At 40.8% G+C, this 18,006-nt stretch overlaps 2 protein-coding genes across 13 annotated transcripts in view; one reads left to right on the top strand and one right to left on the bottom strand.

The window, feature by feature from the left end:
* Nucleotides 1–1,849: 1,849 nt before the first annotated feature.
* blw (ATP synthase subunit alpha blw, mitochondrial) lies at nucleotides 1,850–5,074 on the bottom strand. Its single transcript, XM_018011412.2, has 4 exons — nucleotides 4,863–5,074; nucleotides 3,560–4,140; nucleotides 2,683–3,484; nucleotides 1,850–2,609 (listed from the first exon to the last, which is right to left on the bottom strand). The coding sequence occupies exons 1-4, from the start codon at nucleotides 4,920–4,922 to the stop codon at nucleotides 2,400–2,402; spliced, it is 1,653 nt and encodes a 550-aa protein (XP_017866901.1). The 5' UTR covers nucleotides 4,923–5,074; the 3' UTR covers nucleotides 1,850–2,399.
* Nucleotides 5,075–5,179: 105 nt separating this feature from the next.
* LOC108616304 (uncharacterized) overlaps nucleotides 5,180–18,006 on the top strand; it is a 96,477-nt gene continuing 83,650 nt past the window's right edge. For 4 of the 12 annotated variants that reach the window (XM_089469595.1, XM_089469594.1, XM_089469587.1 and 1 more), the window contains exons 1-2: nucleotides 5,181–5,768; nucleotides 6,752–7,674. The gene's annotated coding sequence lies outside the window, so the exon portion shown is untranslated. Of the gene's footprint in view, nucleotides 5,769–6,751; nucleotides 7,675–18,006 lie in introns of all 12 variants that reach the window. The other 8 variants (XM_089469593.1, XM_089469592.1, XM_089469591.1 and 5 more) reach the window with 8 other exon arrangements.

Here is an 18,006-nt window from a genome sequence, read left to right as displayed (position 1 = left end):
TTTTCCTTTTAACTATTTTTCCCCTTTCCAGTAATTTTTATTCATCTGCAGAGTCTGTGAGAAAGTTGAAAATTAAAGCGTAACAAAGAGGCAAAGAATACAAAAATGTGATACGCCGCGACTCCTGTGCGGCCCTTATCAACTGCCAAACATACAGCAAAAAATCAACAAAACTCATACAAAGGCTCGCTTGCGTCTTGTTATTTCGGTTTTGCAGTCTCTTCTTTGAGATCGCAGGTCAGTAATTTCCCGCCCTTATATTTCTTCTTCAACTTCATTTGCTGGCTGGAACATGTGTGAGCGCGTGAGTGTATGGGTGTGTGCGTGATTGCTTTCGCTCGCTCTCTCTTTCGGTCTCTCCGTTGTTCTTGCGTTGGTTTATGGCAATTGCCTGGGCAGCGCATTGGCTCAACGCCGGCAGCGACGTCGGTATTGTCTGCACGCGCACGTGTATGTTAATGTGTTGCGTGCGCGTGTGTGAGTGTGTGAGCGGGTGTCTCTGTGTGTGTGTGTGTATGCGTATGACCGAGAGCTGAACTGTGAGTGCGAATGGCGGCGACTGCGCCGCACTCGCTGCTGGGGCTTCTGTTCGCCTGTTCGAAATTCAAGTTTGACGGTTTTATAGCGCTCATTAATTTCGACACTTTTACGAGCAAACAAATGCAATAAAAAAGAAAGAAAGCGGAGAAGCAACGGCAACAACATTGGAGTGCCGCTTAGACGTTGTCTCTCGCTCTCACTCTCTCTCTCGCTTGCTCGCTCTTTGACAAATCGCAGTCATTTTTTGCGGTACTCCTTCTGAGCCCCTCGGCAGGAGTCGACAGTCCTGGGTATGGGCATCTGCAGTCGACTGAGCCTTGCGCCCTTTTATGCTTGGCTGTTACCCAAATATGCAGAGCGTGAAACGGCGTGTAGTGAACTGTGACCAGACTCACTTTATTTGTTATCCTTGTCCAGGTAGTTGCCGCAGAGCAGATCCTGCTGCGCGGCTGCAAGGTCACTGCGAAAGGTTGTGAGACGAAAGAGACACAAAACAGAGAAAGAGAACTGCAGCAACAGCTGCTGCTGCCCAGCGGATCAGCTGAGACTGTGCACAGCTTAGCTAAAAGGTCCTCGTCCTGTCTGGCTGTCTGTCTGGTGTCTGCCTCTGACAGCATTTCAATTAGCAACATCTTTTGGTCATTGTTTACCTAGGACATCCGAAAAGGTGCTATGGGAATGTCTAGCAAGAAATTACAGCTGGGCTCACTTAAGGTGAGCTAAGTTGATTTGCGTTTGGGGGGATTATAAGGCTGGACTACGAGGAATCTTTATTAAACTATGCATATTTTAGCAACTTATAAGATTTAGACCTTTAATAAATCTATATTTAGAGAGGTAGTTATACCCAGAAGACAGTTTCCGGTAATGCACTATCAATATACAGAAGTGGGAAATACTACCCAAAAATGTTGTATTAAGTTTCGAGGCTTTTTATTGCCCTCAAGAGAACGAGTTATAACTCAAAATATATAAAAGGCCAATTGCGGAGAATCCTTTCATAGACAGCAAAGAGAATTTTCCATATAATTGAAGAGTATTAATTCATTAATATATTTAAGCCCATATATAGTTTAAATTGGCTGAGCAGTCAGTAGGTCAATCATTTATAGATCAATTTAAATTTTAAAACAAATCATATAAGACAAATATGTGATATCTATTTCTATCGCTCAAGTCCATATTTCCAGAAATAAGCTCAACTATATAATTGGAACTTTTCCGAACTACTTCAATAAAATAATATTCTTTCCCAACTAAGCAAATAGCAGGTGTATATGTATACATATATAATAGTGCCATCGTATGGTTAAGTTAATTATAGTATCGTTTTTATTTTCATCGTTTCACAATCATCCACAAACTTTACTTTTTCGACTATTCTCGATTACAATATGTCAAATATTGATTATAGATTTTTAAACAGTATTATCATTTTAGTGGGGGGAAGTGTGGCTAATGCTGAAATTCGAAGTGGCATCCGTTCGCTGCGACGCCTCTCGCGTCCGTCCCGCTCTCTCTCCCAAGTATGTGGCAAAGGACGAGACACGAGAAGTGCAGCAAAGGAAAACATGAATGCGCAAAGGTTTTTTTTCATTAAGTTTTATAATTTTTATGTTGTTTGTATTTTCTTATGGTGTATAGAGTGTTGGTTTTATCTTTTCGACGATATTGTTGTTCTTGCTGTTGTTGTTGCTTATCATCGACGCGCAGTTGGGCAGTTTTAAATCAGTTATTAACGCGGCTAGCGGCTTAGACAGTAATTTATTTATTAGATTGAAAGGATTTGTTGGTGGTTTCTGCTCCATATCTAGGATATGACTGCACGTTTCTGCTTCCATTGTTGTTGTTGTTGTTGCTTAACCCTGGAAGGTGGACATGAACTTCTGGACAATGTCCTTCAGCTTGGCATCGGCAGCCTCAGAGATTTGTCCCTCCTTGGCAATGCCGTCGAGCAGACCCTGCTCGGAGGTCTTGATGTGCTGCAAGAACTCCTTCTCGAACTTGGTGATCTTTGAGGGATCCATCTTGTCCAAGTGACCGCGCACACCGCAGTAGATGACAGCAACCTAGGTGTGGGTGGGGAGAGTAATGTATAATATAGTGCAATCAGTGATCAGAAGTATAACATGATATTCATACCTGATCCTCAATGGACATGGGCACATACTGGCCCTGCTTGAGCAGCTCAGTTAGGCGCACACCACGGTTCAGCAGCTGCTGGGTGGCAGCATCCAAATCCGAACCGAACTGGGCGAAGGCAGCGACCTCACGGTACTGGGCCAACTCCAGCTTCATGGAGCCGGCAACCTGTTTCATGGCCTTGGTCTGGGCAGCGGAACCGACACGGGACACAGACAGACCCACATTGATAGCGGGACGGATACCCTTGTAGAACAACTCGGTTTCCAAGAAGATCTGACCGTCAGTGATCGAAATGACGTTGGTTGGAATGTAGGCGGACACATCACCGGCCTGGGTCTCAATCACGGGCAGAGCGGTCAGGGAACCGCCACCCATAGCGGGCGACATCTTGGCGGCACGCTCCAACAGACGCGAATGCAGATAGAACACATCACCGGGGTAGGCCTCACGACCAGGGGGACGACGCAGCAACAGGGACATCTGACGGTAGGCAACAGCCTGCTTGGACAAATCATCATAGATGATCAGGGCGTGCTTGCCCTTGTCACGGAAGAATTCACCCATGGCGCAGCCAGAGTAGGGAGCCAAATACTGCAGAGGAGCGGCATCAGAGGCGGTGGCAGACACAATGATGGTGTATCCCATGGCGCCGGAGTCAGTCAGACGCTTCACAATCTGGGCGACAGTGGAACGCTTCTGGCCAATGGCAACGTAGATGCAGTACAGCTTCTTCGACTCATCCTGGCCGTCGTTGAAACGCTTCTGGTTGATGATGGTATCGATAGCCAGGGCAGTCTTACTGTAAAGTAGAAATATAAATTGATGAGTGACCAGTAAATCGGAGTAGGAGGGATCCACAAAGGGGCTCACTTACCCAGTCTGTCTGTCGCCGATGATCAACTCACGCTGACCACGACCGATGGGCACCAGGGAGTCGACGGCCTTAATGCCAGTCTGCATTGGCTCGCGCACAGACACACGAGGAATGATGCCGGGGGCCTTGATGCCGACACGGAAACGATCCTTGGTGTTGATGGCGCCCTTGCCGTCAATGGCATTACCCAGAGCATCGACAACACGGCCGAGCAGCTCATCACCGACGGGGACATCGACAATAGCACCAGTACGCTTGACAATATCGCCCTGCTTGATCAGCTTGTCGTTACCGAAGACGACAACACCGACATTGTCGGGCTCCAAATTGAGGGCCATGCCCTTCAAGCCCGAGGAGAATTCCACCATCTCATCGGCCTGGATGTTGTTCAGACCATACACACGAGCGATACCATCACCAATGCTCAGCACACGGCCAGTCTCTTCCAGATCGGCCTTGGGTGCAACGCCCAGGATTCTCTCCTCCAAAATGTTGGAGATCTCAGCGCTGCGCTGTGTGCTGGCCACATGGAATTTGCGGGCAGCAAGAGTTCCAGCTGGATATGCAGCCTTGCAGGCAACCTGTGGAATAGATGCCAAGCATTAGCTTATCTTATATAAGGAGCAAAAGCACTACAAAAAGAGAGGCGGAGGTGGGGGGCAGCATTGAATAACCACATGAGCAGAACAGCCGCTATCTCGCTCTAACACACAGCAAAGCAGCCATAAGCAGGCCACCGGTAGACCTAACAAATTTACATCAATTTAATTACACTTGGAAGATATTATTAAATTCAGTCGTTTTTTAGTTTTACTTTATAGATTTATATTCTTCTTTGCCAATTTGCTGATTTGCTTGAAAGCACACCCACATAACCTCAAACTCTGCTTGGCCAACACGCAGCAGAAGCGGCAGCGACTGCAGCTGAGCCCCGTTGACAAAAATTATGTAACCGTTTTTAATGAAAACACAGATCATTACAGCAAATATTTCACTTCAATTTCGATTTGAAGAACTTAAAATTGGCATCATATTGGCGCACAGAACACTTAATGTGTTATGTAATTTTTTTTTTTGCGTGCGGCATTGCGTAACACAAAACTAAAACTTTGGCCAAAACTGAGTCAAATGTAATTGGCAAATGGAAAAGCAAAGCTTGAGTTATTCAGAGGACTTTAATTGAACATTAGAGTTTGGAGTTAGAATCAATGGCCAATTGGTTTCGGTTATGTATGTTTTATATATTTGCATTTTTGCAACTTTTTTTCTTGCTTCTTTTACTCGTTTAATGATTTTTTTATACCTGTGCGGCCGCTTTGGGCAAGTTGCGTGCGACCGACGATGCCAAACGAGCAGAAATCATCGTTAATTTTTTTATATTTTTAACTTTTTATAAGCCGCAGAAATTATTTAATTCCTACACCGACTGCTCTCCAGACTCGTAGGTATTTTTCACAAAGATGGTTGCCGTTCGGCTCACGTTCGCTGTACGTCTGTGTGGCCAGAGTCGTACGAAATGTGCCAACGATACTATCGATAAGATTGAGAGCAACGTTATTGCGCATATCGATAGGTTATAATATCAGCTGAGCGCTGCACATAACAGCAGCATATTGCTCACTAACATAAAGTACTCCACCTGCTTAACAGTGCGCAACATAGATAGCGGTATGTTGGGTGTGGAGAGTTTTCAACTGTTAGTTGGCGCGTTCGGCAGGCGGCGGTTTTGGGCTGGAAAGCGCACACGAGAGCGCCCAGCATCCTGCGCAACTCTACACACGCACACAATTGAGTGCCCCAGCCGAAGAGGAGGCCTCACTGAATCTCAGTACTAAATTGTAGAGCCATCCACAAGCACTCGCCAGTTCGTAGTCGGAGTCTGTGCGGTGTTGTGAACGCGCAACGCGGAGATGAAAATATACACAGAATGAAAAAGAAATGTAAGAAAGGGAAATACAATAAAGTGAATATAAAAATGTAAGCGTGTGGACCGAGTGAACGCAGTCGTGGAAAAAATAGCTGAAATTTAAATCGTTTAATATGTGCGTGCGCGAGTTTCATCGAATAGCGGCCGAATAAAAAAGCAAGTAAAAAACGCGAATAACTGTAAATAAAAGTGCCGCATTTTAGCCGAACGTCGTTCAATGCGTGGCAGGATTTTAATGTGATTTCGGCCAATTTGCATTCGTATTGGTGCGGAAAAATTACGGTAAAGCTTGAATTGCTGTAAAGCGAGCCAGCTGTTTGTGGGCCAAAAAGCAAACGCAATTAGGCAGACGAAAATTCGAATTGGTCAGCGGGCGGGCCATCTTTGTTCCGTTGTGCCGTCATTCCGTTTGGTTCACGCTGTCAAATCGATGCTAAATGCTGATGATGATTGCCACGTGCTAATGGGTATCATGTTCGCACATGTCCACACCTCCCCCCTCGCTCTGTCGGTATGTCGGCAATATCATCATCATCAGCTCGTTAGCCAAGTGCATGCGACTGACGGAAAGTAAAAGCGAAAGCGGAAAAGTGAAAGGATTAACGGCACTTGCAGGCGCTAGCCTCTCGCCAAATTATGCAAACAATGCGCTGAAAAGAAACAGCAGCCGTAGCAACAGCAGCAGCAGCGACAGCGTTGCCAATTATTAAAAAAAAAGATAATGTATAGACAGCCAGACAACAAAGCGTAGCCAAGACAAAGGACAGTAGCAATAGTAATAGCAGCATCCAATCTCGAAAAAAGAAAATAAAAGGAAATAGCAATAAAAACGCTACAGAGTGCAGGCGGCCAGAAAGGGAAAGCAAATCCTCAGCAGCGACAGTTAAAAAAAAACAATAAGAAAAAAAAAACAACTGGAAGTTTTGTGTTTGTCTTGCAACAACAACAAGGCGAACGTGTGCGAAAAATTTGTCATCAGGCTGGCAGCGCCCGCGTGCGCGTAGAACAAAAGAAAGACCGTAGCAAACGTTCCAAGCAAAAAAAAAAAAAAAAGAAAAAACATACCAATACATAGACGGCATACTAACACACACTCTGACACACGCACACAGAAACAGACGCACTCACGCGCACATTGCGAGGCGCATAAGCTTCGCACTTGACTTGAACATTAAACGTGTACGGCGAACGCCCCCCCCCCCCCCCTCTTCTTTTGTTACTGTTAGCCAGCCACCCTCTCTCACTCACTTCCTCTCTTTGCACAGCATGGAAATCATCGCAGCTTACTTTATTCTGCTTCTGGTGAAAATTTCGCCGCACCGGCCGCCGCAGGTTGTCGCGGTTTGCATTGTGCGTCTGTGAGTGAGTGAGGCGAACGCGCTTCGAACAGTTTTGACAGCTGTCAACGTCGCGTCGTGTTGTTGTTGTTGCGGTCGTTGGCTCGCACTATTGTTGTGTGAGTGTGTGTTAGTGAGTGTGTGGCATAGTTTTTTAGCACTTTGCACCAAGGTCAGCCAGCAGGAGCAGCAGCAGCAGCATGCAAATAGCAAAGCGTCTAGGCAAAAACAACAACACTAATACAAAGCTAACGCCAACGCCAGCAGAACAAGGAGCAGCAGCAGCCACAGCAGCAATAATCGGCCGCAGCAGCAGCCGTCGCAGCATAAATAACTGACGTCGCCGATTCGACTTCGCCTTCGCCGTCGCCGTCGCCGTCGCCGTCGTCACACGCAGCGAAAATGTTTGAGAAATATGTCGCCACATATGTGCGCGTGTGTGAGCAAGTGAAATTAAAATTCCCACATGCCTAATGAATTCTCGCGCTCTCTCTTTCTGCAAAATGTGCCAAGCAGCAACAGCAGCAGCAACAACAACAACAACAAGAACAAAAGCTTTGTGTGTGTCTGTGTCTGTGTCTTGTTATTGTATATGTGTCGCTGAATTCTAAATGATGGACGCCGCATACTAAACAATGGCGTGTTAACCAACAACAACAACAACAACAACAGAAGCAGCACTAAGCTGAAAGTGAAACGGAGCGTTGCTGATAAGTACAGCATAAGCGCAAATAGGAAAATAAAAACAACAAAAACCAAAAAAACAAAAACAAAACGAAAACAAAGGATCAGTTGGCAAAGCATAAGCGGCAAAGCAATTGGAAAATCTATTGGAAGTGAGCTGCATGCAAGTAAGCGAATTTTATGTCTCTCTCACTCTTTCACGTTTACTTTGAGCTATGTAACTGTTAAATATTATTAAAGAACTTGTAAGGCGATTAATTTTGCAAGCATTTGTATTGAATGAAAGAGTTGTTGAATAGTTCTATGTGTCGAAGCAGCAATACCCTGTAATAAATTTAAGTTTAAATGATGAGCGATGGTTTATGTATTATTATTATTATTATTTTTTCTCAATATTATATTGATATAAGCAGATAATGCTTAAAATGTTTTTTTGTTTGCTTCATTTTATTATTAAAATTTAAGATTTTGCTGCTCATATACCCTGCAGCAGTGGGATATTATGAGTTCATATGATATAAGTAAATGATATAGCAATTCAACAAAGTTTTTAAACTTTTACGTATGAAAAAAAAAAAAAAACAACTAAAAAGTTCGAGCTGCTGCTGACAGAGAAAACTGCTTTTCATATGCAAATTTTGTTTGTGAGCTTTTATTGCTATATGATAGACTTTTTAAGAGGAGAGCCTCCTTATATCTGTCATCAGCTTTTTAATGGCGAATCTAAGCTAATACTCTTCAAAATATCTATTTAGCGATGATATATCATTCGTTGAAGCACTCTATTCTACTCGTAGAAACACTCTATATTTTAAACATATTTCACAAAAGATATTTTTGCCAAATTGCGCAAATGCAATGTAGCCAATGCAGCAATATTAAATTTTCCAGCCAACTTGCAATTTGCTGAGATGGAAAAATAACATTGTTTTTGCAGCATTTAAATGTCAACTATGTGAGTTACAAACTTACATATGTGTATGTATAAAAGTATATGTATGCAAGCACATATATACATACGTATATATGAATGTTGATAATACTTCTATATATAAATGTTTTTGCGCTCAAGTTTATTATCAGTGTGCAAATGAACTAGTCAAAAGCCATGCAATATGTAAATATTCACATACACACACACACACACACACACACACACACACACACACACACACACACACACACACACACACACACACACACACACACACACACACACACACACACTCAGGCACTCACGCATTTATGGAAATTATGAAGCAAATTGATTTTCCAATTGCGGTTGCCAAGAGCGCGCACACACACACATACACACATACCCGCACAACTGTTGAACTGAAGAACTACAACTTTTATAATAAGATCTACAAACATGACAAGAGATGTGCAAATAAATATCTACATAGATGAGTACATACACACACACACACACACGTGCACACATACATATAAAGTCGCGCATTGCAGTTGAAATCACTTCACCATCATTTCCTTCGAATCGAAGCGTGTGCGGGCGCGAGGACAGGAACGGAGGGAAGGGAGGGGGCGGGGCAAAACCAATTAAAATTATTTGCCAGCCAGGCAAAGGGCAAAGGCGCTGCCGAATGGCAAATAAATAAACGTGGCTCTCGCAATGTTGTGAACTGAAATAAAATGAAATGTAATGAAGAAATGTGAATGGTTACGCAGCGATACACACACATACAACAACGGCCACACATACACATACCCCACTCATCTTCACGCCCTGTTTTGGCAGTGTCAGCCCCCATCGTAAATAATGCGGGACCTTAGAGAAGAGAAGCGCCCATTTTGAAGCTTATGCTTTGACTGTGATTCTGTTGCTCCTCCATCTCCTGCTCGTCCGTCTGCTGCTCGTCTCCTGGCGCTGCTGCTGCTGCTGTTGCTGCGTGGCGTCCTTTTCGTTCATTGCAGCGGCGCATAAAAATGTTAATTTATGTCGGCTGCGCCTCGCCGTTTGCATATATATATATAAGAATGTATATGTGTATATATATAAAAGATATATACTTCTTTGTAGATTCTTATTTTGGCTTTTTCAGATGCTGTTCATTTTGAAAAAAAAAGATGTTGTACACATACAAAATAAGAAGCAGAGAACCAAAAATAATAAAAGTTGCTAGCATTATGCAGATAAGAACTGTTTGTATACCCTATAAATTGTGACGTGGAGCATACTGATGAACGGGCGCAGAAAGCGTTTAAATTGTATTTTAAAATGAGCTTCCTTTCAATTTCCAATGGAAAAACTACCATTTCATTTGATCCATTACTAGGTATTACTAGCTGGTATTACTAACTTATCTGGCTTATTCCATATCCCATTAAGTATGCTACATATATTTTCTACACCTTCTTCGTCTACACTTTTTAGCTGATCTCTTGTGGAGTTATAGCTGTAATAAAAACTTTTGTTAGATAGTGATATTTTCTCTGTATTCAGTCTCTCCTTGATTGATGCCAAAGTCTTATCATTAATTTTCTCCTCGATTGACCAAGAGTCACACTGATGCTGGGTATCTCTCACAGCGTTGCTCTCAATCGTTGCTGAATTACTTGTCTTTATTCATATTGTTGATTTTTATTTTGTTTCTTTCGTTCTCTGTTTTGTTTTTGGGGCTCTGCGGCTATTTGGTACGTGACTGTGTCCCTAAATATTACGAGGCAAACAGTTGGCCAATCCGGCGCTGGCTACAAATTTGAGTAGATATTTTCCATTGAAATAGAGTTTTCTTTTTGCTTCGTATTTCTCTTTATTTATTTATTAACATATTTTTACATTTGTTTTTCATTTATTATTTTCCGAGCTTCTCTTTTTTCGAGTGGGTTCAGAGTTGGGGATTTCGCGCAATTAACAAGTTGGCGCTTTAAAATGGCATTTGGGCCGAAAAAGGATTCGCGGGCTAAAGGATTCCTAGGGGAAAGATTGTGTGGCATGCGTGCGTGAACATTTAATTAAAGCAACTTATTAAGTATGCAAATTTCCGCAAATGATTAATTTGCATATTTATGAGACTAAAATGAGAGCCATAACAGCAGCAGCAGCAGCAACAACAGCAGCAGCCACAACAACAACAACAACAACGAAAAATCTCTGACGGCGGCAACTGTCAATAATAATGAGGCGTGTGCAAGGGGCAGGGGGGGGGGGAGAGATAGGGAGGTAACTCAGCTAGACCAACTAAGACAAAACTGGCTATAATAACAATTTCAAATTGAAATTATGAATTTAACATATCGCCAAACGGCGCGCATGAGTTTTATGCCTTTTAACTGCAGCTTAAGAACTTTGCCAATTCCGACGCTAATTAGGTGGAGCCAGCCAAATGAGCGCGGATAGTCGAGAGAGAGAGAGAGAGAGAGAGAGAGCGTGGAGGATAGTCTGTGGAGCTGCGGGCGCTGCTGACGCTGACTGGGGCTACCACTGGCTGGCCCAACTTATGCATATCACGTAAGCGGCTTAGACAGTCAGAGAATGACAACAGAAAATGTTAATTTGCTGTGACTCTGCCAAAAGGCGGCCGCTTAATGTGTCAAACGTTAGATGTTGGGGCTAAGCGCCCTTACGTTACGTAAAACTTCCTAGAAACACGCCAGCTGGCTTAAAGGAGTAGACAAGAAGCAGAGAGGGAAAAGAAATAAATAAGAGGATGCTCTAGTTAATTTTTGATGAGCTACAAATGGCAAACTTCTTGGAAGAATTCAAAGTAAATCTGTTGGACGGAAGTTAATTGAACCAAAAGCTGAAGTTAATGTGAAATTATTAAGAATTAAATTTGAATTAAATGGAAGATTGAAAAACTGATGATAAATGAATAAAAATTATAAGAAATTAATAATGAATAGAAGACATTCTTAACGATAATAATAATCAAAATGTGACACAGATGATGATTGCAATAATTATATAGATAATAATAGGTATATTGATAAGAAACAAAATTAATTGATAAGACAGTGGATGCTTAAGTTATATTAATTTATAAGAGTAATATTAAACTATTTTCGGAATTAATATCAAATTCGTAATCATCTTCCATTCATTACAAGCTGTTTATAGAATTAAGTTATGAATGATTTTCTAATTATAAAAAATAAATAATCTATTTCACTAGAAATTCACATACGAAAAATATAAATTTTTGTGTTTAAACTAGATTTGAAGTCATATTAGGGCAGCTTTCATAATTTCAGTGCATACATTCCGTACTTTACATACATTCCGTAATTCCATGAAACAGTTGTAGCTGATCAACTTTCATTTAACTTTATGCCAAAATAGTCAAATACGAATTTTCATTTCCTTTTTTTTTTTTTTTTGGAAGTTTTTGTCTAATCCAAATCGAATCTGAATTGAATGTGAAATGTAGTTTAGAATTTAATTGCATTTGTAATAGCATATGATTGGAGCGTGCATCTATGCATTCCTAATGGCAAACAAATCGCGCATAGTTTAGATTTGCCATGCTCTTTCTCTATCTAACTGACTCTCCCTGTCTCTGTCTGCTCTTCACTAATTAATCGTATGGCATTCACGACTGTCAGCCAGCAGAAACTAACGCACTTCGTTCGGTCCAATTAAGTGCATTTCTTCATTTTACGTACCTTGCGTTGGGGCTCTGGGTTGTCCCCACTGTCCGCTACGTGCTCCAATTAGCATGTCACTGGCAGACAGTGTGGCAACTGTCGGTCGGTCTGTCTGTCTGTCCGTCCGCCTGTCTGTCCTTCTGTCTGTCGCCCATTGGGTACACTGTCCTACACAATTTGGCCACATTTGGGCAACGTGTTCGCATTGCGTGTCAATCAATGGAAACAACTATAACACCATTCTATTGATGCTATTTTCTCCTTCTCTCTTCTCCGCCTTTGCCGTTAATTCACGTAGTCTTTGACAAACTTGCCACATTTTCACAATTTTTTGGCAGTTTTTCCATTAAGCTGCTTACAAAGAAAATGCCAAACAGCTTTAAGATTGACAGCGTGCCCTTAAACGTCTGCAACTTGGATGTCATAGCTGTCAATTATAGCTATATATATAAAGAAGAGAAGAAGATATATTATATACTGAAGTAGACGAGTTCTATTCCTTACGTATATACAGCACTGTTCATCAAAATAAAAGTGAAACTGAATATTGAATTCTAGTCATTCAAATAGATTTTATATTCCAATTAGTAAAAATAAAGATTTTTTTAAAATTACTTTTGCGAAATTTCGATAGAATAAATGGAAATTTTCTCATAATAATAGTCATTTCATTTTATTTTAAATAGAAAGTAGTGAAAACAGGGAAATATTTTTAGTTTTGTAAATAAATAATAATTAAAATATAAAAACTATTTTTTGAAAATATTTTTATATATATTTTCGTATATATTTTTGTATATATTTTATATATATATTTGTATATACATTTTTAAGTATGTATAATTGTATAATATAAAAACAAATTTATGAAATTGCCAGCTAAGCTTTAATTGTAGCTGTCCCATCTCCTCCTCCTGCACCTGCTGACCTTCTTCAGCTTCAAAATCTAGTTGCCATTTGTGAGGCGCGCGTCATTAGCGAGCGTTTACTGTACGTTTCACTACTGAGCTCTGTTTGCTGTGCCGCTAATTGAAAGCATCAGAATTGTGTGCGCAAATAAAAGCAAAGACGAATGCTGCCACGTTTCGGTTTTTTCGCTTTTCGTTTTTTTTTTCTTTTTGGCATATTTTTGCCACGTTGCTGGCAGATTGCGACATTGTCACGTTGTTGCCACATTTCAACCCGTTGACTGTGCCGCAATTTTTGCCAAAGTCAACAGTTTTTAATTTGCCAAACAAAGCGTATATAATTAATTAAAGTTAAGCTAAAGGCAACTGGGCCTGAGTCGATGGCGAGCGGGAGGAGGCGGAGCCGGGCGGCGGCTACTTGGTGTTGTGTTGAAATTAGAAATTAAAAAGTAGCCATACAAGTACAGTAAAGCCTGGCAGCACTTGAGCAAAGGTCGTTTGGACTTGTCGTCATTGCTATTGTTGTTATTGTTGTTGCCATTGTTGTTGTTGTTGTTGTTTTTGTTTCTCTGCATTCATTTTGTTTTAATATGCAAAGTCAACAGCGTTCTGTGTCAGCCAAAGGGCAAAATCAACACAGCTATAACACGAACAACAACAGAGCGAGAGAGGCTGATAGAGAGAGAGAGAGAGGGTGGGACTGAGTGAGTGAGCTGGAGCATTGGCTCAGCTGCCCAGTGGCCGCATTAGCAGTGAGCCGACCATGTCAACTGGCCGAGCCAACTGAACTGAATCCGTCTAATAGAGCAGCAGACAGACAGCAGATAGAGTGGGAAGAGCCAGAGCGAGCGAGAGAAAGAGAGAGGAGAAGAGAGCAGAAAAAGAGGGAGACTAATGCCAGGCGTTGGCATGCGAGAAATTTGCATAGCCCTCAATTGCTGTCGCCATATGCAGCCTCCCCGCTAGCCCCGCTAGCCCCTCGTCAACCCTTCTCACTATGCTGGCCCATTATCTTTGCAAGCTCTGTATGTGCGTAGCTGCAATTGGCATTTAATAGGCGCGCAGCGACACACTTAGGCACACAGACACCCATACATACACATGCACAGGGAGCTCAGTGAGTTGATGACGCAGGAAAATTGTGGCATTGCCTGAGCTATGTGCAGCATGTAACAGGTGTAAAATGCTGCAACATTGCCAAAGAGACACTTGCAAAGCAACGCAATTAAATGTCGAAGCATTCCGTTTGATTAAGATGTTGCTGCTGATGCAGGTGCTGCTGCTGCTGCTGTTGCTGCTGCTGTTGCTGTTGCTGCTGCTGCAGATGCTAATGCTGATGCAGCTACACCACAGACAGTTGCTGATGCGATTTTGCAATTGCTGTAATTGCCATAGACTCTCTCTAGGTGGCTTATATTGAAAATGAATGCAGCTGCACAAGACTCAATTAGCACACATGCCTGACTCCTTTGCTATGCAAATGTTTGCCCAAAATTAAGTCTAACTTAAATTAAATCAAATGTTTTCTAAATGAATAAGCTGAAAAATGACTGAAGTTGTACGCAAATTGATAGCTGGTTTGCTAGCATACTTGGTGTGCCTGCAAACCAGCTCAATTTACTTGCTTTTTGAATAAATTAGTTCTTTGGAACTGGAACTAGTTCCAAGTAAAATCAAACTAAAGTTAATGCGTTCACAAATGGAAATGTAGTTCTTAATTTGCAATTGAACTAGTTCTATACGCATAACTGAAGTTTAATAAAAGAGATTCCAGAACTAGTTCATTGTTCATCAATCTAAGCTATAGTTTTTTGACTTGATGACAATGAACTAGTTTCATAATTCATATTAAATTAAAAGCAAGAGCATTTTCATTCCTTTTGTATATGAACTAGTTCCTTTTACATAGCATAAATTTAAGAAATCCCAAATGATCTGAAATAAAAGCAGCTATAACTTGATTGCCCAGACTAATGAAGTGGCGGTATATATCGACAATCTTTCATTTAAAATGAACTAGATCCATATTCCTAAGTCTATTCAAAGTCTATTACAAACGGCCTTTATTTTCCTACGTTATACAATGAACTAGATTCATTCTAATTCTAAGGCTGCCTTAATTATAAGCACGTTTAACTTTATTTTAAAAGCTAATAAACCAGTTACATAATTCAACAGTTAATAATAATATAAATAAATTAATGTACTTCGCTCAATTAAACTAGTTCCATATTTATCTTCATATTCACGCTCAATTGCCAAGCCAAATGCAATTAAATATATAATGTTAATTGTAGGAGAAACCTGTTATGCGAATTTTACTTGAGAGATAAGTAGCTCACGGAGCTGCTGCAAATGAACTAGTTTAATATACCGCTGATGAACTTCATGTAAATTATGTGAATCCGGCAGCGTGTAAAAATGTAATTTAACGCAAAATTACTTGTGTGTACTTTGCCTGAGTGTGTGTATGTGTGTGTGTGTGTGTGTATATATTGTAGGGCAACTCTCAGTATGTGTGTGTGTGTGAGTTATTGCCAATTTGCCGTCAATCAATGGCAGACGCTGTTGAAGCCGCATAATGTTTGCCAGCGCATTTATAAGCCACATGGGCAAAAGCTGAGATATAACATGTGTACTTGCTGCATATATGAAATAAATTTATATTAATATATACATATATATATATACTATATATATGGATAAATGTGTATATATGTATAAATATATATTTACGTGCATTATCGTTTAACATGTTTGTATAGCACTTTATGCGTGTGTGTATGCGTGTGTGTGTATGCTTGTGCGTGTGCTTGTGTGTGTGAGCGTGAGCTTTTTAATGGCAGAGACAATATATAAATATGTTTTTAATTGCTTTGTAATTGTTATTGTTGCGGTTCGGTTTGTTATTGATGCTGTTCTTGCTGTTGTTGTTACTGTTATTATTATTATTATTGTAGCTGTTGTTGTTGCTGTTGCTGTTGCTGTCGGCATATTGAACCAGCGATTTTGATGTTTGTTTAATAATTAGTGTATTAAATGCATTTTAGCTAAACAGAAAACCAAAGCTCATAATTGAATTGTATGCAAACAGAAAATGCACACGAACACACACACAGATACAGCTGAACAGCTGCTGATGAATCGCTGGTAATTTGCTGTGCATATAAAATGAGCTGAGTCGACTATTTAACTACAGCTGCATTCACATTCACATTCACATTTGCATTTGCATTTGCATTTGCATTTGCATTTGCATTTGCATTAGCGCAATTGCATTTGTACAGCAATTTTTGGGCTAATGTATAACTTTATTTAGATATCAAGCACATAAATAAATGTGTGTGTGTGTGTGTGTGTGTGTGTGTGGGGGTATCGCTCTCTCTCTCTCTCTCTATCTCTATATCTGTCTCTTGATGGCGATTATAATTAAACAACCGCAGAATGGCGTCGTAAAAAAGCGTTGCCTACTTTTGCGGGCACTTAACGCGCCACATTCGAAATTTCAAATGGCCCATTTGGCATTTGTGTGTATATGTGTGTTATTGTGCGTGTGTCTGTGTGTGTGTGTTAGACTGTATTTGGTGTGTCTTTTGTTGTGCCATAAAATGCAAAAGCAAAAGCGTAAAGCTGCGTAAAATTGAACTTTGACAGCGAAAGCAATCAAAACACGTGCGCTTAAAAGTTGGTCACGCTTCAGATGCAGATAAGCAGCAAACAAATGACAGACAAGTAGTATAAGAATCGCTCACTCTCTTTATAGTCTGCTTTCTCTCTCTACCTTTCTCTCTCTCTCTCTCTCTCTCTCTCGCACACAGCTGGCGTTCTTTTTGCTGGTGGCGGTGTTGTTGTTGGTGGTCCAGTGCAATCACAATAAAAACCGCACGCATACGCACAATTTTCATTATAATAAAACAGCGCATAAATATCTAAATGAGCAATAAAAATGTTTTATGTGCAATGCGACGCAGCGCATAAAAGGCGCCACCTAATGTGGCCAAGCACACGCACACACACACACACATACCTATATAATTGTATATATATATATATATATGTGTATTATATAAAAATATATATATTTTTTCTATATATTATATAGTACTAGCTGGCTATGCTCTGATACCGCTGTGATTGGCAGCCCAAAAGCAAACTTGACCTGCCGCCCACCTGCTCACCTCATGCTCTCAACCACTCATCCTCTTGGCTCGTCACGCCCATCTTTTTGGGCTTGGCTGTCAGTTGAAATGCGTTTTGTAATTCATATATTTGCATGAAAATGCCAAACGGCCAAAGTGTCATAAACATTTTCTAAAAAGCCAGCCAGATAGCCAGCCAGATAGCTTGGGTGCCACAACTTGTGCAAGCCAAGTCAATACACATGTCTAAAAATTCATATTTAAAAAGAACAGACGGCGCACAAATATATTTGTATATATATACATACATATATAGACAGACTCTTCTTTTGGCAGCTATAAAATGTCGAATATTTTTCTTCTTTTTTTTTTTTTTTGGCAGCTGCGTGCTTGTTATTAAAATGATATGCAAAAGTGTTAAAGCCATGACTAAAGCGTAGCTCAAGTGCATAAATATGCGAAAACCGCATTAATAAATAATGTATTTATTTAAATTTTATATAAGCAGAAATGTGCGTCAATATAGGAGACGAGTAAAGAGTAATATAAAAAATATAAAATATTTTTTTATGCAGCGAGTAAATTGCAAGAGATGTTGATTAATGCATTTCACAGGTGGCAGCAACCGCAGCAGCAGCGGTCACAACAGCAACAGCAGCAGCAACTGAAGCAGATTACTTAATGACAGCAGTTGCAAAGAGATGGGCCAATGGGGCGTATGCGTAATGTTAATGCAATTGCACGAACGAGCGTGCGTGCGTGTGTCTGTCCGTGTGTGTGTGTGTGTGTGTGCAAAATGTTAATTTGCGTGATGTGTATTCAAGTGTGAGCGTGTGTGTGTGTG

This window comes from Drosophila arizonae, chromosome 5 (assembly GCF_054131065.1).
Source record: "Drosophila arizonae isolate 15081-1271.41 chromosome 5, UAZ_ARI_1.0, whole genome shotgun sequence".
Classification (NCBI taxonomy): Eukaryota; Metazoa; Arthropoda; class Insecta; order Diptera; family Drosophilidae; genus Drosophila; species Drosophila arizonae.
The sequence above is the reverse complement of the archived record's forward strand: the minus strand, read 5'-3'. Positions and strand labels throughout refer to the sequence as shown.